The 21,331-nt window shown below is 50.3% G+C and overlaps 4 protein-coding genes across 4 annotated transcripts; 1 reads left to right on the top strand and 3 right to left on the bottom strand.

Annotated features, from left to right (window-relative positions):
* Positions 1-4,979: 4,979 nt before the first annotated feature.
* On the top strand, positions 4,980-5,758 carry LOC112893029 (flowering-promoting factor 1-like protein 2). The gene has a single exon (XM_025960168.1). The coding sequence runs from the start codon at positions 5,095-5,097 to the stop codon at positions 5,428-5,430; it is 336 nt and encodes a 111-aa protein (XP_025815953.1). The 5' UTR covers positions 4,980-5,094; the 3' UTR covers positions 5,431-5,758.
* Positions 5,759-7,424: 1,666 nt separating this feature from the next.
* Positions 7,425-8,869, bottom strand: LOC112893030 (glutathione S-transferase 3-like). Its single transcript, XM_025960169.1, has 3 exons — positions 8,626-8,869; positions 8,497-8,545; positions 7,425-8,127 (listed from the first exon to the last, which is right to left on the bottom strand). The coding sequence occupies exons 1-3, from the start codon at positions 8,773-8,775 to the stop codon at positions 7,673-7,675; spliced, it is 654 nt and encodes a 217-aa protein (XP_025815954.1). The 5' UTR covers positions 8,776-8,869; the 3' UTR covers positions 7,425-7,672.
* Positions 8,870-9,467: 598 nt separating this feature from the next.
* On the bottom strand, positions 9,468-12,636 carry LOC112893026 (autophagy-related protein 18a). The gene is made up of 4 exons (XM_025960163.1): positions 11,551-12,636; positions 10,581-10,782; positions 9,858-9,984; positions 9,468-9,781 (listed from the first exon to the last, which is right to left on the bottom strand). The coding sequence occupies exons 1-4, from the start codon at positions 12,475-12,477 to the stop codon at positions 9,691-9,693; spliced, it is 1,347 nt and encodes a 448-aa protein (XP_025815948.1). The 5' UTR covers positions 12,478-12,636; the 3' UTR covers positions 9,468-9,690.
* A 6,134-nt stretch (positions 12,637-18,770) lies between these two features.
* LOC112893028 (protein SRC2-like) lies at positions 18,771-20,097 on the bottom strand. Its single transcript, XM_025960167.1, has one exon. It carries the CDS (start codon positions 19,968-19,970, stop codon positions 18,963-18,965), a length of 1,008 nt encoding a protein of 335 aa, XP_025815952.1. The 5' UTR covers positions 19,971-20,097; the 3' UTR covers positions 18,771-18,962.
* Positions 20,098-21,331: the final 1,234 nt, after the last annotated feature.

Raw genomic sequence — 21,331 nt, 5'->3', positions numbered from 1 at the left:
TTTTTGAGTCGGTTCGTGACTAGGGGAGGCGGCTTTACAAATTGGCCACTGCACACCACACACCCTTTGAGGCTTGGGGAGGAGGTAAAGATGGCTGTCAAAAGTGGAACCAAACGTATGGAGGTGGTGATGGTTCGGTACTAGCCAGTAGCGCTCTTCTCTCTTTCTTTGTTTCTCTTTCCTTCCTTCCTTCTTTCTTTCTTTCTTTGTTTCAGAGCTCATCATGAGCTGTACAGTAGAGCTGAGATTTTGATGATGGCAACTAAAGCTGCTTTTTGTTTGGAGAATGACACTTGGACATCTCTTCTTTTGCTGGTCGCTGTGCTACCTGTAATAGAGCTAGATTTTCCTCCTCCTCCATTCCATAAGACTGATTGAGTAACATTAACATTGATACACGCAGCATGCATGGACTGATTCATCTAATCTTCATGTAATATATATCCACATCTGTGTGCAAGTTCAGTCGTCATATGGTATTAGCCGAGCGAGACCTTTTAGATACGTGTGCTCAGAGAAAGTCATCAAAGATTTCCCCTCGATAGAATGGACACGCTAGTGAACAAAAAAAAAGAGGTTATGTTCGGACAAAGACAAAGTACGCATGCATGCAATTTTTCCTTGGTACACATGCAGTGGTCTTAGCTTGACAATCCTATATAAACGCCAACCATATCACATCTCATCGCTCTTGTCCGCGCATGCTCTTCTCCTCAAAAACTATAGCACCAAAAAAAGAATGCGTCCCTATCCCTTGTACGCTTTCAACACCTTGATTTTTTCATACTAAATATTACTGTGCATGCAGTCAAAGTTTCACGTCGTCTTAAACAAGCAAAAGCGAAGGCAGCTCGTTGAAGGAGACGGCACTAGCTTCTAATAACAATTACAAATACAGACACAAAGAGCAAGGAGATTGCATGCAGCGACATGACTCGTGAGGACAGTAAACCCCTCCCATGGAATGAAGTCTTGCCGAGATTCCTTGCCCTCCCACAGAAGTGTTCTAGCGTTGCGGGCAACCGCGCCGGGGTTCGTAGTGGCCAGCTTCGTCACGCCAGATAACCAAAACATTGCATGGCCGCTGCTCTTGCAGGGGTTTTTTTTTTTTGTACGAGTAGCTTTGTTAATGTTTTAGTTGTCCGGCCGTGCCAAGGAACTGAAGGGTCAATTTCGTTTTGCCTCGTCAGAAAGGCGACGCCTTTGTTTGCACGGAGGAGCGGAAGAAAGCATCGATTCGACTCCAGGGGCGGACGAGCGAGCTAGCTAGCCTTTTTGACAACGCTTGCTGGCTGTCCGTGGGGGGGGTTTTAGTTAATTGTTTCTCGCTTTACTTGAGCCATCATTAGTCGCACATGGATGCCGGTGCTTGGCCACATTTGCAAAAGCTGAATTCTGGAATGCGGAAACGTGGACGGAGGAATGCTTATTTATGTATGCCCTTAACTTATGCTGTGTTCCTAAAATATGACTCTGTTCGGTTATGGATTATCCGTCACATATAGTGAGTGCTTGCCAAAGTTGCTGTTCGGCGATCACGCACTAGCTGCGGAATGTGGATAGTGTGTGTGTGTGTGTGTGTGTGTGTGTGTGTGTGTCTACATACACACACACATATGTATATATATCTACATATGTGTGTGTGTATATATATATATGCCTATTATTTTTGAACTCTAAAAACTAACTAGTACTGAATCTGAATGTGCTTAGAGAGTGGATTATTATTATTATATATTGACTGCCAGAAGAGAAGACGACGCCGAGAATAGAGTAAACATTGATCGACGTATGGGGATGTAAACATCAGCGTTGGAGCGAGCCTGAAAGTTCAACCAAAGGACAAGAGATTGTGACATCCAAACCGTGCATCTCGCTGCAGCGCTCCGAAACAAATGAAAATGAAAAGGAGACTTTTTTTAAGGAAAAAAAACGAGAAAAGGAAACTCTTGATTGACCCTTAAATTGTCTAGCACCGTCGATTTTTAACAAGCAGCTGAGTAGGAAAGATCCTTTTTTTTTCGACAAGGGGCTTGGGAAAGATCCTATATATCGCTATGGAAGCATAGCTTTGCCAAGACGATGAAGGTCTTGAGCTGCTAGCTACTGTAGTTATGATGAGGCTGCATGCGTTAGGACATCCCTGAGCACGTGCGAACAGATCCTTAAAAAAGCGCCAACCAGCTGCCCAAACAATCAAGACCAGAGATCGTGCGTCAGCAAACCACACGGATTCTAGCTACCACACATTTCGATCGACGCATATCTCTTCTCTCCCAAGATTCTCCGTTCCTGTCACGAACACGGTGACGCTTCCAAGAAAGATGCCGGATCACCAGCCCGGCACTGGCATGGCCGTCTCTTCGCCGAGTTCCTTCTTCCTCTCGCCTTCCTCCGATCCTCCCATCAACACAAACAAAAGCTCCCTCCTCCTCCTCCTCCTCCTCCTGGCTTAGCTGTAAAAACAGGAGAGATACCACGGACAGCGACGGCACAGACCGCTAGCTGCACGCTCGCGAAAGCAAATTAAAGGAGGGCGAAGACGAAGGAAAGCGGCAGTGAGGGAAAGACGCAAGGTTTCCGTCAAAGAAAAATGGAAAAGGCAGGTGATAAGGATTGGAATGGCGGGACGCGGGAGGCCGGCAGCGGTCAGTGGGGTGGAGAAGATTCAGACGCAAGAAATGGACACGTACGTCGCGGGACGGGCCACCAGCAGCGGTGCGCGTTTGGCTGATGGCAGCAGCGACACTGAAAAGCAGAGCCTTTTTTTTCTTTTTCTTTTTTTGATTCGAAGATTCTTTTTTTTTTATTTGACAAAGGCCGTGGCCGATCTTCCAAAGAGAATATGTTGCGAGCCCATCATCAAGTCCGCATAGGCCCATCAAGTCACGATAGGCGGCGCCGCCCATGAAGTCAAGTAGGCCCATTTCGTTCATGTCATGATAATCAAGTTGGCCCAGATGGCTACACCTGCTCCAGCCCACCGAACATGCAGCTCCGGCCCTATTCGAGAGTTCTGGTGATCTCTTGGCATCTTGGCGACCGGACGAGGAGCCGCCGCGTGCATGTGCCGGCCACGGGCTTATCCTCTCCTCCCGGCGCCAGGGCCACGGCGACCACGCGCGGGCACAGCACCGCGCGCCCTGTACGTAGTAGCCGCGCGCCATGATTAATAAATTCGACTGGCGAGCCGGCGGACGCGCTCCGCTAGCTGCGCGTCCGCGGGCACAGGCCGGAGGCGCACAGCTGTCGCGTAAGGAAGACTGGCAGAGGATGATCCCCCCCATGGCCATCAGGCCAAGACCTCCGCCTGCGCCACGCGCGCAGGACGGGATGGAGACGGGACGACGGTGAGTGCGAGCCCATGCATCCCAGAGTGCGTGGGCCGCGGTCAAACTCTCTGGACTGGAGTAATATCATTGATCACATCAATGCTAGCCTGCCACCTGCTTGCATGCATGCATGCTGTCCGAGATCTGATCATCCTGGGCTAGTCGAGCCTCCACCGCTACGCTTCCAAAAAAGAAACCACTTTATTTCAAAAAAGAAGAAGAAAAGAAACCACCCCGCGCGTCACCCAGGATCCGTTTCACTGCGTCTCCATGGTTGCAATTGCACTAGTGTGCCCTGCCTGGCCGACGTCCGTACCGCTCGTACGCCCTAGCCAAGTGGGAAAGGCGGTAAGCGCGGCAGGCGTTGGCCCACCGCCAGTCTGCCAGGCCCGTGAGGCAGAGGCTGGCTGTGGCATGCAGCAGGCACACTGGGCAGACACGGGGGAAAGGCTGCCGCAGATTCTGTAGCGCACGCACGCAGAGTCGCAGGCCACAGGTTGGGGATCCCATATTCGCACTCAACTACCAGGTAGGTCACTAGCTTGGAGAAGGCCGGGCGCGATCGAGACGGAGATAATAATCACCCAGATAATAACGAGGTGACGCTGATCGATCCCTCTTCGATCGGTCGATCGTGCACGGTGCTGATTCGATCGCTTGGATGCCAAGCAAAAATGGGCGATCCATCCAGCATGGGATCGGATCCTAATAAGTTTCCTTTTTAATTTGCACGAGCCATAGAATATTTTCATCTCATCTCATCTCGATCGGTCGGTCGGTCGCCGTCTTCTCCACCAGCTCCGGCCGGCCCCCCGCCTCATTGGCCACGGCTCTCGCTCATCAAGAGCGTGCATACCATGGAGCGCTCACGGTAAAGCCATCATCAGGATGATCGACAGCAACAGAGATGAGATGAGTTGAGACGACGATAGGGGGGAATTTCGCATCGACCCATCGCCAGTCGATTTGTTTTTGCTGTCACCCGTGACGCGCGCATTATCCGCTCGATCGGCTGCAATCCATCGGCGGCGAATCGATGCTTCCATACGCATGCCTGCCAGCTAGCTTTCGCGTAGCCTGTCTAGGTGCGTGGGTGTGGTGTGGGTACCTAGCTCGCTCGCTAGCTTCGTGGATCGAGGATTGGATTCCATCGGACATCACTGTTCTCCGCACTGTGCACGCATGGCATCATCCGTCCATCCCTCCCTGCTGCTGCCCCATTCGTCAATGAAATCTTGGTGCATAGGTAGGCGCAGGGTCACACCCTAAGCCTGTAGTGGTCGTAGATCATGATGATGCAATACGTGCGTGCATACACACGCCAAGCAGATCGACGACAATGTCTCGCCACATAGGGGCGGGCATAGCCGCAGGCACGGATTCTTTGCCGCTAGCTTGTTCCATCCCGATGGCAGCCAAATTAACCTTACCGGCCGGAGCTCTGAAGCCTCCCGGACCGTCCAATCTTGATCGCCGGGGCCCCGCCGGCCGGCCGGCGCAGCGCGCAAGTACGGTTCGCGCACATGTACCGCGGCGCGCGGCCGGGCCGGCCGGTCGCTCGAATCCCGGGCGCGCGCGGCGCGATCCACAGCCCACACGGCGGCATCAGCGCCCTCCTTCTATTTATAGCCGCTCGCCCACCACACCCTCCTCCGCATCCCAGCCCCCCGCCGCCTGTAAACAAGACAGCCAAAGAGCTAGTGGAGGACTAACTAGGCCGGAAGCTCAAGATAAAATACCCTACTGCAGCAAGCAAGCAAGCATGTCGGGCGTGTGGGTGTTCCGGAACGGCGTGGTGCGGCTGGTGGAGAACCCGACGTCGGGGGCGGCGGCGGCGGCGTCCGGGAAGCGCAAGGCGCTGCTGCACACGCCGTCCGGGGAGGTGGTCACCTCCTACACGTCGCTGGAGCGCAAGCTGGCGGCGCTGGGATGGGAGCGCTACTACGCCGGCGGCGGCGACGGCGGGATGCTGCAGTACCACAAGCGCACCTCCGTGGACCTCATCTCGCTGCCCAAGGACTTCGCCCACTTCGGCTCCGTCCACATGTACGACATCGTCATCAAGAACCGCGACGCATTCCGCGTCATCGACGCCTAGGATGATTGGCCTTGCTGCTTCCTTGCTCATGATCATCATCACCATCTACTCCGTATATGTAGCCGGGTAGCCTGCTTGCATCTATCTAGTGTGTACGTGTGTGATCGATCGATCGATGGGTTTGTTCGTGTAGTTTACGCGCGGCTTGCCGACGTATATTTATATGCGCCTGCATAGGGAGTGGCCATTGTTGATAGATCGATTTGGTTGCTGTACGTGTCTCTGCGTGTTGGTCCAGTATGGTATGTAGTACTAAGTTTGCATGCGATGTTCTTTGTCACCTTTCAATTTTCTTCGATGGTACTGACTCAAGCTTTGTGTTCAGTCTCATGGTTGTCAAGGATTAATCAGTTGCCGCCCTCAAGAAAAAGAATTATTCAGTTATTAGTTTTTAAAGAGTTTTATGGAAGATGCTTTAATTAATCTCCCACTAGATCATGTCAGTCTGGTATGCATAGCATTGTAGAAGCAGTATGTATATACTGAATAGAGATACTTATATATATATATATATATATATATATGTATATATGTATGGCTATTGTACTCTTGGACGGCTAGCTAGTAGCCATGGCGTCGATCGGAATCCTAGAGTACCAACCAAAGAAAAGAGTACTCGATGGTGACCATTCATCATGCATCCATGGGTGGGTGCACAGGATACAATGCTTTAAGCCCATGGGGACACCAGAGAATATAAGTTGCTGACTTGCTGTCCTTTGGTCTCCTGTGCTTTCGGACACCAATCGAATGAGCTCTAACATTGGCATCATTCCTGCAAACATTTCTGGGCATCCTACATATGCGGGCAACCTACTCGATCGTCCTCCATCCAGTTTAGATGGGGAGCTTTTACCAAACGCGCGCGGTAGTGATTTATATATAGACACAGGAACGCAAGTAGGAGTAATAGAACGGTGTCTCGAGAGTACAAGGCAACTGTTTGCCAAAAGATTTTTTTTAAAAAAAAACCTTGCAGGAGCACCGCTATGTCATCTAAGAGAGAAGAGATATTATAAAAATAAAGTGCAACTCGATCTCTAGAGAATAAAAGCAGTGTCTAAACATTAACTCGGGGCCACCACAGCCCAACTTCCTCTTGATCTCCTGCATGATCTCCACCAGTGAACCTACCTGTTGGTTGAACATCCGGCGATTCCTCTCCTTTCATATATTCCAAGCCGTGTACATCATCATCGCAGCCTTTAGTTTTCTTGTTTTCTTAGGCAGCTTTGCAATTTCTCTCTCCCACCGGTTCAAGATCTGCATGCCTGGCTGTGGTGTGTTAACTAAGCTCTGTGTTCAGCTGAACATTCTACCCTAAACCTGCTGGGCGAACTGACAGTGCAGTATAAGATGCAACGCCGTTCCTGCTCATGGTTACACAGCGGGTAGATTGGGTTGCAGGGTCATTGCCGGGCCAAGAGCTTATCCGCTGTTATTTGCCAAAAGATATCGTATCATTTTTTTTCTTACATGGCACGAAGAGTGACCAAAGCTAGCTACTAGTTTCTCTGTTGCAAAATATAAGGGCGTTCAGCAGAAGCTGGAAAGCGACTGGGATAGATTGGGGAGAGAGCCTGTTCATTTCTGCTGTGATAAATGGTGCAAATGTGGTGGGCTCGGACAGAAGGGCGAGCTCTCTAATCTTCTTTTCTTCGAGCCCAATATCTAACACTGACAAATGTGCATAGATTTGCGAGGGAAATAGTTTCTTCGCAACCTCTTCTGTCTAATGCCATTCTGTTTTTCTGCGCGATGGAACAGCACGGAGATTGCTGACGGAACACGGGCAAAAATAAGCTCCAGTCCATCAGAAGAAATGGCCCAGCACTATTTTTTTTTCTAATTACCCACCAGCTCGGCGGCGGTCCGCAGCCCAAGTACTTACAGGCCCAACAGGCTGGAGTCCTAGTACCAGCGCGTTTTTTCTTCTTGGTCTCCCAAAGACCCACGCGCGACCAACCGTAAGGGGGGCAAAAGCGCTCACGAAGTTTCCAAATGATCAACTCTACAACACCTGGCATACCGCTAATCACACGAACAATTACTAGAAGTCAACAAGATGAGCAAACACATTACACAATAATATCTGAGGAGTGAGGAGTGAGGAGCAAAGGCGAATTCCACATACATCGCGTCCACCGCGCTCTTCACATAATCCAGCACATCCAACGCGCAGTTTATTCAACGGATCTACCACCACCAAGCTAAGCTTTTTATTCGACGCGGGCGCGGGAGCTCAGGCGGACGGCGTCGGCGGCAAGGGGATGCCTGCGACGGTCTTCTTGAAGGCGGGGCGGGCGGCGATGTCCTCCCACCAGGCCTTGACGTGGGGCCTCTCGTCGACGAGGCCCGCCTTGGGGGTCTTGCTGAGGCAGAAAAGGTAGGACATGTGGTTGGCGTCGGCGAGCGAGAACTCGTCGCCGGCGAGGTACTTGTTCCCGGCGAGGTGCGCCTCGTAGACGTCGAGCACCTTGGCGAGCTGGTGCGCGTGCTTGTCGACCACCACGGGGTCCGGGGCGCCGCCCAGGAGCGGCTTGATGAGGAGCTGGAACACCAGCGGCGACACGTTGGGGTAGAAGTGGTGCGCCTCCACCTCCAGCCACACCTCCAGCTTCGCCGACGGGGTCGGGAGGAGGTCGGGGCCCTCCGACTTGTACTTGGAAGCGATGTACCGGTTGATCGCCCGGGACTCTGCGATGCAAATGCAATGCAATGGAAGCGCTCGTTCAGAATTGCAGATGCGGCAGGGCTTGGTGACTCAATTTGACACAGGTAGGCATCGGCGTCAGCAAAGGTTGGGACAGATGAATTCAGTCTAATTTCGACCAATTTTTCCCCAGACAGATGGAATCAAAGCAGCCAACTAGGAAGCATTCGGCTCATTTTTTTAAAAAAATAAATAAATCACGGAACTAGTAAGGTACAGCGGAGATACTGTTCTAGATCTGGATCTAGTGGTTCATGTGAGCTGATAATAATCATTAATCAACTGCGAGGGGGGAACAGCGAGTAGTAAACAACTGAGCGGTGAATGAGCAGCGATGTCCGTCAGTTACATACCGTAGAGAACTTCATCTCCGTCCTCCAGCGCGGGGATCTGGCCGAAAGGCTGCGAGGAGGGCGCAACAACAAACAGATCAGGATGTGTAAGAAGAAAAGCAATGGAAGCCGGCGGGCGGGGGCACGTACGTTGAGGGCCAGGAACTCGGGCTGCTTGTGGGCGCCGGTGCGGAGGTCGACGGGGACGATCTCGAAGTCGAGGCCCTTCTCGTTGAGCACGGTGGCCACGCGCACCACGTTGGGCGACAGCGGCATCCCGTATAGCTTCCGCGGCGCCATCGCTCTTCCTCTCTCGCTGGGCAAGGGAGGGCAAGTCAGTCAATTCACAGTCAGTCGCACGCGTCCACACTGTGATGGGTGGACGGATTGGGGAAGAAGGCTCGCTTCTTATAGACAAGACAGCGGAGCGGAGGCGACGGGCCCATCACTCGGTCCGATTGGCGCAGCCCACGTCATTATCATCGACAGGCAACGGAGCAGACGCGATATTTCCTCAACCACCTCATCAATCTCAGTGTGAATCGGTGCGAGTTCATCGATGTGCAAGTTGAGGCGGCGGGGAGGAAGCTGCCTCGACTTGATGGCGCCCGGCGGCGTAGGTACGCGGCGTTGCGCGCATGAATGCCGGGGCTGCGGGGAAGGAACTGGATCGGGGTCCTCGGGCGGATGCCGGATCATTCGGAGCAAGGATTCAAACTCTTCCCTGGTTACTAGCGCAAGACCTCTTTCGGCCAAGATCACCTTCTCCATGGGAAGGTGTGCAAACACCATTCACGGTAAGCATATGCCAAACCACAGGAGGGGCAAGGGGGAGGACAAGTCGCTACTACTCATCTAATCATCAGACAGGACGAAACATCACCCAGAACGATCAATACAACAGTCACGCAATCAAACACAGCAGAAAAACGTGCCACGCCAGTTGATTTATTGGCCAAAGGAACGGCAAAAGAAGCTTATTAAAAAATTGATTAACAAATGTTTAGGCTATTTTATTCGTAAAATAAAGATGCATTCTATTATTATGTTCATCTGCAGAAGGGTGTTTTGACCCTCCACAGAACATACTCTGGAACAAGCACGATATATTTACAAATAAAATATTAGCTTTTAGCAGCCCCCGGTTGACCGAGAGCGCACAAAGATACTGTACAATCCTGGTACAAGGGAGATGAATAGCTGATGATTTTGCTGCTACTGTTGATCCGATGGTTTTAGGAAATTGTAGCACTCCAGCTGCAACATTTCTCCTCCATTAACAGGGTCAAACTGGCATCTGTAGAAGCTGCAAAATCATGAAAAGTAGATTATCAATCTCAAATCCGTAGATGCAAACTACATCACTGAAATATTGACCGTACCTTCCATCCATACCAACAACTGCCACGGTATTCTTCTCGTGTCCAAATGCAACAATATACTGCTCACCCTCATGGAGCCTGAATTGAGCAACTGACCACTCAGAGTGGAAATATTTTGGCAACACACCTACCAATGATGGAAAATAAACAAGTGAATCTGAGCCCGATCAAGAAAGGAAAATTAGAAACAGCAAAGACACTTCAATATGCTTAAATATTGAGATAAAGATCTTATTCTGGGTAAGTAACGTATGCTACAACCAAGAGACCGCAAAGCCACAAGTCCTGGTATCAAGCCAAACCCAGAGTATCAAACAGAAACCACTTGAAGTGTACAAGTGTGTTCTTTTCTCAAGAAAGAAAAAGTAAAGGAAAGGAAACAGAAATAATAAGGTCATATCAAACAACGTATAGTGTTCAATTCCAAGTTTCCAGCAAGCATTATTATCTAATCTCAGATATAAGGAGTAAAGGGCGCAGAGATCTGAAAGCGACATTACTGCTCTATATTCTTCTACAATTTAGCATTTCAAGTTGTCAGCCCTTTTATACTTAGCTACCAAAGTACACTTCATAAATTTAGGAAGGTATAAAATATATCAGCTTGCATGTTAGAAAACTGTTAGTCAGTTCACATGCCATTCACAGTAACCAAAAGCGGAACTATTTCAAGACACATGCATTCTAAGTCGAGAAATTTGAATGGATAGCTAGGGAACTTACCCTTGATGAAGGAAAGAGGAGGACTTATATGGGGAATTTCGGATTCTGGAGCAGGCATAGGCTTATCATTTGCAGTCGATCCCACATTTATCTTTAGATTGAACACGTGAATTGTTCCTTTATCACTGGATACAGCCAAATACTGCAAATTATTTGAGAAAGCCAAGCTATATATTTCTGCTCTGTCTGCACCTCTCCTTACCTAAAACAGAAGAAAGCAGACACAATTAATAACCATATCCTCAGTAAAAATATGTACAGAATGTGTCATAAGTTTGTCGGTACTTAAACAAAAGCAAATTTACAAGAGTTAATATACCAAAGAGCAACATAGGTCAGTAACAGTTGCACAACGAGATCCATAAGTAGGAAACTTGATCAAGAAATGTAAAAATTAGAAGCAATTGACGGTATTTTTCAAAAAATACAATATCAAATCTAAACATCATACAAAAAACTTTGTTATTGGATGCATGTATCAAGTTTGCATGCATTACATTTTTTTTCTCGAATAGTAAACCCATTCTGAACAGCACCAGATGTCACAATCGCTTTCCCTTCACCACAAACACAGAAACACCAAACTTCTCTCAAATTATATTCAACTGATTAATTAAATCAGGAATGCACCGTCCATCCGTAATCATTTCATGTTTGGTCATGATCAAAAAAGGCTATGTTCTGTTTCTACTAACAACCTGTAAAGAATGTCAAGCTAGCTATGAAGCCTGCAGTTACCACAAGACCATCAAAGTAAAAATGATCCATGTGAGGCAACGCTATACCATGCTAGCAAAAAAGGTAGCACATTTAAACAAATCATAAACTATTCCAAGTTCACATCCAGCAGCTGCTCAAAGACATGTTTTCCCTATCCACTTGACCAAAATCAGTTTTTGTCAATTTTGAAGTTCCCCAACTGGACTTGCATATTAACGTTACATAAATGTTAGTTGTTAAGAAAACTTACTTCCTGCAGAAGATTGCCCTCAACAGCATTGTAGATTCTGACTAGCGTTCCTTTGGTGCTAGCAGTGGCGATCAGCCTCCCATCCTGCGACAACGCGAAGCACGCAACACGGGAAGTGTGTGCATTGATAAACTTGGTCTTCCTTGCCCCATAGTGTTCCACCCTGACCTGCCCCTTTTGCGCACCAGGGCAAACTAGCACGATGGACCCAGGCTGCTGCGACACCGCGCAGAGACCCTTGGGGTTGGGCGCCGTCTCAATCTGGTGCACGAGCTTAAGGTCGGCGAAGTTGTACACGAAAATTTTGTTCTCGAGGACCACTATGATGCGGTCGCGGCGCAGGCGGACTCCGCGGACTGGGGAGCGGAAGGAGAGCTCCCCGATGCAGCGGCTCTGGTGGTCATCCCAGATCATGACCTTGTTGGGCGGGTAGTGGGGGTTGTCGCCACCGCCGACGAGCGCGAGTATGTTGCAGCGGAAGAGCATCTCGACGACGCCGATGCCCCCTCCCCCGCTGCCGTCGCCCTCGGCGGCGAGGTCGCGGCGGAAGATCTCGCGGAAGGGGTCGCAGTTGTAGATGCGGAAGCCCGACTTGGTGCCCGCCGCGAAGCAGCCGTAGTCCTGGTTGAAGGAGATGTGGAGCAGGTCCTTGGCCGCGGGGAAGGGCCTCCCGGCCGCGCCCCCGGCGGCAGCGGGGGCGGGGGCGGAGGAGGCTGCCGACGAGACGGACGAGGAGTCATCGCTCTCGGTCTCCTCGCCGCCGGACGGGGTGCGCTCGATCGAGGTGGTGGGGGCGAGCGGCGGCGGCGACGACGTCTCCTGCTCCTGCTCCGGCGCCTCCTCCTCCTGCTGCGGCGGTGGAGGCGGCGGGTCGTCGGGGACGGGGTTAGGGTTTGGTGGGGCCGGGGCGGCGGCGGGCGTCGCCATGGGCGAGGGGCAGAACGGGCAGGGAGGTAGGGCTGCGGGAGGATTCGTGCCACGGGGTTGCTTGGGCGGTGCGGGGGGGTAGCGATAGAGGTCGGGGTTGCGGAGGGGCAAGTGGGGCTGGAGGTGGGGTTTATTTACGGTGTTGCCATCGGAGGCGTCGAGGCGCCCTGGCCGTGTCCCGGTAGACATAGCGGGGAAGGCAGCACATGCCTTTCGTGGCGTAGGGGTTTGGAGTTGGACTCGGTACTCCGCTGTACATACACGTCGCCGTAACTACGTGTAGGATCGGAGTACATCACTTCACACTTCTGAGCGTATTAGTTCGATCATCATGATTTCATGAATAATGACGATAGGCGATTTGGGCCCCAGTTGCCAGTGGAGTAGGGAGAAAACGATCAGCAACCGGATCGCAATCAAGACAAGTCAATGCGAGCATTTACTTGGCTAGGAAGCGCGTCGCCATTCTAGTAGACGATTCGGCTCGGTCACCATTAGGTCATTGGCCTATCAACATCGGACCATCGTTGCGACGATGAATAAATATTGCCATGGAAGAGCACCTTTTCTCACAGGAACCATGGAGCTCTGGTGGTCGAGGACTTTGCAAACAAGGCTCACAAAACTCCTCTAAAATGTGCATCCACCGTTGAAACGGGGGGTGGCAAGAAAAAGTCAGGTCGCACTCGCCATCATCATGCGTGATTCTTGTCTTCAGGTGCCATCATCATTCGTGCAACCTCAGGGGTACACTATAGAGTTTTTTTTAAAAAAAAGGGTTAAAATAAAATTCGAAAAAAGGGTGCCGGCTTGAAATATTTCAAAAAAATCGGGCGGGAGGGGACATCCCGCCCAACCAGAGGGCGGGATGTTCCAAAAAGTTTTTTGCAGGCCCCTCCCGAGGGCCCCTTCGCGAATAAGAAAGTTTCTTATTCGCGAAGAGATCCTGAGGCAGGGATCCCGCCCGATCAGAGGGCGGGAAGCATCCCGCCCGGCCAGTGGGCGGGATGTTGACTGTCTATTTTTTTTTATTTTCTGTTGGAATTTATGATTTACAATCTATTTAAAATTCAGACTATTTTTAAATACAATATTGATTCGCCATACTCTTTTGTATACATTTAAAAATTTAATTCAATTTTACGAGGAAGATTGCTCTATCTAAAACTCGTATGAATATGGTTAAATGATAACGTTTTGCAGCGTAGAATCCAAATATTACGATACTACGATATATCAACCAATTAAAAAGAAAATAGTATAATACAAAACGAGTTTAAATATAAAAAGTCGACCGAATCAGGAGTATCTACCCCGCATGTCCAGGACCTCGCGCTCTCTTGGTCCTCCCCCCTAGTCCTAACCCGTCGGCATATGTGATTCTCCGAGTACGTAAATGCATCCGGAGCATGGTGAGGACGAGGCGGAGGAGGTGCAGGCGTGAAGGGGTCATCCTGGGACTGTGCACCTGGAGCGTCATACGTCTGGGATGGACCAATGATGTCAGGCTCGGCGCCGCCGCCCACCAGCTCTGACCAAGTGGCGGAGCCGCCCTCCCGGTCATCCCAGTCCGGCACACCGAATGGAGCACCGTACGCAGGAGCTCCCGCCGACCATGCATGCTGAGCGTAGCCCTGAGAGTACGGTGCAGCTGGTGCAGCTGGCATCGAACCTGATGGGAGAGACGTTCCTGGAGTGTACGCGCCAAACGTCTGAGGCTCCATTCTTACAGGAGGAGGTCCCATTGCCGTCGAGTGCATGACTATAAAAAGAAACGAAATTAGTCGTGTAAATCAAAGATGATCGAAATGGCAATTATAAAGGACTTACAGCTTGAACTAGCAGCAGTACCGCTGGACGCTGCATGTGGTGCTGCAGAGGTCGACGGGCCAGCTGTGTACACATGGGCCGACGCATGAGATGAACTAGAGGCCCCCACGTCGTCTCTGCCGCGACACGTCCGTGCACGTAACGCTCGCATCAAGTTGTCTTGAATTTTACGCAAGGTGTCCTTGTACTGTGACTCCGGTACACGTACTCCACGTTCAAGCAACGTGATCTGAGATGTAGCTTCGACCTCCGCGTAGTTGATCAGATCAATCTGCATACGTAATGTGATGCAGAGTAATATTATTATCGATCTTTTATAAAAAAAGATTAAATAATTCAAGTTGCGAAAGACGTACCGCGTCACGGTGCTCCTGATCACGGTACGAGGGATACGTGTCCGAGATGGTCAGCTGGTGCTGATGCTCCGCGTCATCAATGCGTGAAAGAGTGACGTACGGACGCGTGCGAAGGAGGTACCAGCGGAGGTACGCGGCGTATGACGCCTCCGTGTGTGGCTGCCCCTCGTCCCACACATCCTCACGTGCGTCAAGCCACCCTTCTACGTACTCCTGCATCTTGACGAATATATAATTAATATAAAACGAGTTATCACAAACTTACTCGTGTACGTTGCGCGGCACGGCCTGGAACGCTCGAGGTAGGAGAGGAAAGTGCTGTCGTCGCCCGAACTACCTCATCACACGCTCGACGCAGTACGGCTCGACGAGAATATCGAACACTAGGTTCGCCTTTGTCAGCCAGTACTCCTCGTCACACGTGCAGAGGAAAGACAACCCATGCGGCGCACGTGTCTGGATAGCCGCAGCGGTGTACGGTGTCCAGATGACATCCTGTGGCCGCATCCGATCAAATTCGGACACGAACATAGGGTATACTTTTCGGACCTGCCGATGTGCCCAGCTCATCTGCAAAAATTATACAACTGCATCGGTACTCCTCACATACAGAAACGTACAACAGTAAATTAAAGAGCTTAAAAGAACTTACCCGTCGATCGGTCCAAAGCGAACCTATCGTGGGGCTATCCTCGTCCCACATCCCATACATCTCGGGCGGATAAGGCTCCTCGCTGATTAGGGGACGTGCTATGGAGAATCGCTTGTACGACCATAGCTGCAGCAGAAGTGGGAAGCCTGTGATGACGGCGGTCCTCTCCGTCTTCAAACAGGCCTCGCAAAGGCCTCGGTACGTGGCAGCAAGCACTGCCGATTCCCAGCTCCACCCAGGTACCTGGCCCGGCTCCGCATCCGCAAACGCGCGCGCGTATTGCATGAGCACCTTGTCCACATAATTGCCGGTAGAGTTGCAGAAAAGAGTCCAGCCGAACAACCAAAACAGATATGCCTCCAGGTATCGTAACACCTCGTATTGCCCAGCTAGAGGGTGCAGATCCTGAGCCTGTAATATATTTGCTCAAAACTTAGAGGTACTCACATATGATTCAATTAAATTAAATAAAAAATAACTGGACGTACCCTAAATTGTATTACCCAACTCTTGGCGGGGCCGGGCAAATCAGGTACGTTCTCAACAAGTGGCGGGTTCGCTGGAGCAAACCGCTCCTGCAGCTCCGCCCTCCAGAAAGGTGGCACGGCAACCGGGCCAACAGCTTCACCCGCAATGGGAAGGCCGAGCAGGTACGACACGTCCTGCAACGTGGAGACCATCTCCCCGCACGGCAAGTGGAACGTGTGCGTCTCCGGACGCCACCTGTCCACCAACGCTGCAAGTAGAGAGCGGTCCAGCTGCATCCGCTTCTTGGCGCCACCGTCTTGGCCGTCGCCGGCCTGAAGTATACGTGCGAGTGGCAGCAAACCAGCCTCACGTAACCTGTATATATTTTGCATTGTGGTTACAATTATCGTACAAGCTATATATTAGTTTCATAAAAAATATAAAGTATCACCTGTCAATCCAGCGGTCGTCCAGGTGCAACAACTCCTTTGCTACACGAGGGCGCAACTCGTGAAGCTCCCGCCCCTCCACCGCTGCCAGGTAAGACCTGTGCCGTTCGTCGATGTGTGCGTCAAGGAGCTCTGGTGTCTGCGCCATATCTGCATGAAAAATATAAGTACCGTAAGATATATTCCTACAAATAATTGAAAATACTAAAAACTATTTATAATAGAACTAACCTAATAAATATTTCTAAAAGCTATTCAAAATACTGAAACCTATTCGAAATATAACTACCCTAAAAAATATGTCTAAAAACTACTGCAATTATAAAAACTATTCAAAATATAACTACCCTAAGAAATATATCTAAAAATAATTGAAAATACTAAAAACTATTTATAACAAAACTACCCTAAGAAACATTTCTAAAAGCTATTCAAAATACTGAAACCTATTCGAAATATAACTACCCTAAAAAATATGTCTAAAAACTACTGCAATTATAAAAACTATTCAAAATATAACTTTCCTAAGAAATATATCTAAAAACAATTGAAAATACTAAAAACTATTTATAACAGAACTACCCTAAGTAATATTTCTAAAAGCTATTCAAAATACTGAAACCTATTCGAAATATAACTAACCTAAAAAATATATCTAAAAACTACTGCAATTATAAAAACTATTCAAAATATAACTACCCTGAGAAATATATCTAAAAACTATTAAAAATACTCAAAACTATTTAAAATAGAACTATCCTAACAAATATTTCTAAAAGCTATTGAAAATACTGAATTCTACGTGTAACTACCCTAACAAATATTCGTAAAAATAATTAATAATTATACGATTATAATACCTCCAAACCGACGTGTGGACAGGGCTTCGCCGCTTCCTCTCCTCTCTTCCTCTCCTCTCCTCTCCTCCTTTTCTTTTTTGTTGATTTTTGATGAATTTTATGAGAATTAGGGGGTGGGTGCGGAATTAAATAGTGGGGGGGGGGAGACATCCCGCCCGTTGGAAGGGCGGGTTGCCCCTCGCGGGACCTCCCGCCCGTTGGGGGGGCGGGATGCCCCTCGGCGGAACGTCCCGCGCGCCCAACGGGCGGGAGGGCCCCTCGGAAGACACCCCGCCCGTTGGAACGGCGGGATGTTGCGTAACTTTCGCGAAGAGGCCCCTGCGAAAAAGTTTTCCTCCCCTAGCCGACCCCCCGCCCGTTGGATGGGCGGGATGCGTCATCCCGCCCTTTCATTGGGCGGGAGGCACCCATTTTTCGAAATATTCCAAGCTGGCACCCCTTTTTCGAATTTTAATTTTTCTTTAACCCTTTTTCAAAAAAAACTCGTACACTACATCATCACGGGTCCATCAGGTTCACGTTGGTCGCAGCTCGCAATTAGCGGTTGGCCCATCACTATCGATCCATTATTATCGCGAGGAGCAACAACGCTGGTGCTGTTTTCTCTCACTACCCCTAGTGCTGGTATGTGTTGCTCTATCATGTGTGGCTGGTACTGTAATGCTGGTGTAGTTTCAAAAGTTCATTTAAATCGTTTAAAGAGATATCGAGGCTATTCAAACTTTAAACTAGAGGATATTTTAACGCAGGCACTGTATTGCTCTATCATGTGTGGCACGAACGGTTGGGCCCGCAGGCTTTGCACATCGCCTTTTTTTTTCCTACGCGAAAGGTCGTACTCGTACCCACCAGCACCGAAATTCAAAGTACAGGTAGTACCGCACATACAAAGCTTGACTCTGTTAAAGAAATCGAAAATTTGCTTGACTTTGTTAATGAAAGCTGACGCCAAAGTTTCTGACATCGTGCACAAGTGCTGATGCACTCGTCAATGTCGAGCCGGCTCAGGTCAGCGCCAGAGAAAACCGGGCGTCAATTATATTCAGTAACCCGGTCAATCCAACTCACCTGCTGATTCCAAGTTGGACAGTCACCACAAGCAGGTGTTTGATTCAAACTGCAGACATCAATCGACCAGACTAGCACAACTTTGAAATTCAGTGCGAATCTGAACAAAGGCCCTGTTTAGATCGCGTGTAAACGTAAAATGGCGGCTGTAAAAGTTTACAAGTTTTTGCGTTTACGGTTCCCACCCCGTAAACGCAAAGAAACCGTAAACGCAAAATTTTCGAAGGAATCTTGCCAATTTGAAGTACTAAATGAAGTCTATTTACAAAACTTTTTGCATGGATGGCTGTAAATCGCGAGACGAATCTAATGATCCTGCTTAATCCATATTTTGCAACAGTGATGCTACAGTAACCATCCGCTAATTATTGCTTAATCATAGATTAATTAGCATCATTAGATTCGTCTCGCGATTTACAGCCCATCTGTGCAAAAAGTTTTGTAAATAGATTTTATTTAGTACTTCAAATTGGCAAGATTCCGTCAAATTTTTTTTTTTACGTTTACAGGGTCCAAATGCTTAAAAAAAATGCGCCGGTCCGTTTAGATGCGTAAAGATAAAAACGCTGTAAACGCAAAAAAAATTTACCTTTACGTGAGGAACTAAACAGGCCCAAAAACAAAATTGCAATTCATATACTGTCTCTGCTGCATCATATTTACATTATCATTGCATCAGATACGATGCATAATCTGATTTGGTCCTGAGACAATTAGTAGGTAGTACAAACGAAACACATCACAAAGGTTAAAGGCAAATCCAAAACGAAGGGCCTCTGCTGTAGTATCAAGCCAGAACGCTCTAGAAATCGAAGCCACCGTCGTCGAACCCGGCGTCGTAGCCGGCATCGTACGCCGACGCGTCCGACATCATATCGCCGATCAGGAGGCCGCCGACGGCGCCTCCGAGCAGCCCGGCCCCGAGCCCCATCCCGAAGTTGTTCTTCTTCTTCTGCGGCTTCACGGCCTGCTGCTGGTACCCGTACCCGGCCTGCGGCGGGTACCCACCGTACCCGTACCCGGCTTGCGGCGGCGGGGGAGGGTACCCGTACCCGGCGGGCTGCTGCGGTGGGTAGCCGTACCCGTACTGCGGCGAAGGAGCGGCGTAGGGCGCCGCGGTGCTGGGGCCGGCGGCAGGGTAGGCAGTCACGGGCTCGCCGGCCTTTGCCGGCTTGCCCGAGGCTGGCGGGTAGCCGGATGGGGGCGGGTAAGCGGTCGCTGGCACGTCGGTCTTGCCGGCGGGCGGATAGGCGGTGGGAGGCGGGTACGCGTCGGCCTTGGCTGCAGGCGGGTAGGCGGAGGGAGGCGGGTACGCGTCGGCCTTGCCTGCCGGCGGGTAGGCCGAGGGAGGCTGGGTGTACGCGGACTGGGCGGGGGTGGGAGCGTACCCGGCGGCCGATTGGGTGACCTCGCCGAGCTTGTATGAGAAGTTGAGGACTCCCTGTGGCTTGCCGGAGGAGATCTTGCGGACCTGGTAGGCGACGAACTTGGCGGGGACGGGGCCGTCAGGGGCGCCGGAGAGGAGCTCGGAGAGCGGGATGTGGACCTCGCCGACGTCGCGGTCGCCGAGGGCGCGCTCGGCGCGGAGGAGTACGTGGAGGGATCCAGCGCCGCTGGCCGGGACGTTGAATCGGAGCGTGGCGTTCCAGGTGGGGTTGCGGCCGCCGGTGCGGTCGGCCTGGATCCGCTGCCGCGAGCGGGGGTCGCCGGAGAGCGAGACGACGGCGTAGACCTCCATCTTGGAGAGCAGGTTCACCTCCTTGAGATCCTTGGCCGAAATCAGCGTCAGCTCCAGCGTCCTCGTCGCCATGGCTGCTGAGAGAACACGCAGACTTTCCGGTGGAGACGTGAGGGAGAGAGTCAAGATGGATTGGATCCTCTGAATTGATCGGCTCGTGTGCCGCCGGATCGCAAACACTTGGGGATTGTTTCGACGGCACAAGCCATGTTCATCTTATATACCGGAAGGGGGATCGGAGGAGGTTGCCTGGACATTTCTTGGACGCGCATCCTTCGCTTAATCCATGACGGGTGGGACTAAGCAACGAGTGGGACCGCGTGTCAGTGGAAGCACTTGGCGGGTGTAGGTCCTTCTAGAACGCGCGCGTGGTGCAGGTCGGTTTACATACACGCGGACGTCACTAGCATGGCATGTATGACACGTGGTCCCACGAGTAGTCTGGGTTCACACGACAGTGGGCCGGCCTAGCGCAACCGTGTAGCCTCCGAATCTTCTGCTCCTAACGCGGATCAGCCGCAAAGGCTACGGATGGAGGCGCCCGGCCCATGGACCGTGTTCTCTGCTCAGTGCAACAGGGGCCGTCTTGTCAGCGGGCACCAGCTCGTAGGGCCTGCCTACGAACGACGCGCCTCGTTGGGTGCTTCGAGTGGTGGAGATTTTCTGCGCCGTTGACCGGCACCGTGTGGTGTGGCTCGCAGCGAATTTCAGCCGTCAGTGGCAGTAGGCGACGATTCTCTTCGAGGCTAAGGAAGAAACAGGGGAATGGCTGAGTGGGGCATCGCCGTAAGCCGGAAGGATGCTCTACGCGTGAACGAAGCTGCTCATCCGTTGATGTGGCTTTCTTCCTCTGAATATATGCGTATTCCCCTTCCTCTTGACTTCATCGTTGCCACATTACTTTTCTAGCATCATGAAAATTATAAGAATGGCGGTATTTTCATAATTACAAACTGAGAGGTGAAAATTTTCTTCCAAGCAACTCGGATGATGGTAGGATGGCTATATCTAGTTTTGGGTGTTTTTACCATTTGAACTGTATAGAATACTAGCAAGGTGGCCCACGCTGCACGCACGTGCTGTTCGTTGATATAGTAATAATTAAGGTTATCAATAATATTGTATTTATGGTGCATCAAGTTTTAGGGTGCATACCCACCCTAAAACGTATGAAAAATTCTCTTGATTGAAAAAGTGATCCTGCCAGATGAAGTATAGTTAGTCCGTCTAGGAATATTGGAATGCTTGTTCACAACACTATGCCTAATAGCATTTGACGGTTTGAGTATTTCGTCTAAATCCTCCAAATTATACATTTATTCTCAAAACAAACATAAGCCATTGCTATAGCCTATAGCCAATAATGGCATTATTTAGATGAAATCCCTTATGTTAATGGAAGACGCGTGCCTCGTCGTACCATTTGACGGTAA

The sequence above is a fragment of the Panicum hallii genome, chromosome 5 (genome assembly GCF_002211085.1).
Source record: "Panicum hallii strain FIL2 chromosome 5, PHallii_v3.1, whole genome shotgun sequence".
Lineage (NCBI taxonomy): Eukaryota > Viridiplantae > Streptophyta > Magnoliopsida > Poales > Poaceae > Panicum > Panicum hallii.
Note: the sequence above shows the minus strand (reverse complement) of the source record. Positions and strands in the feature narration are given on the sequence as shown.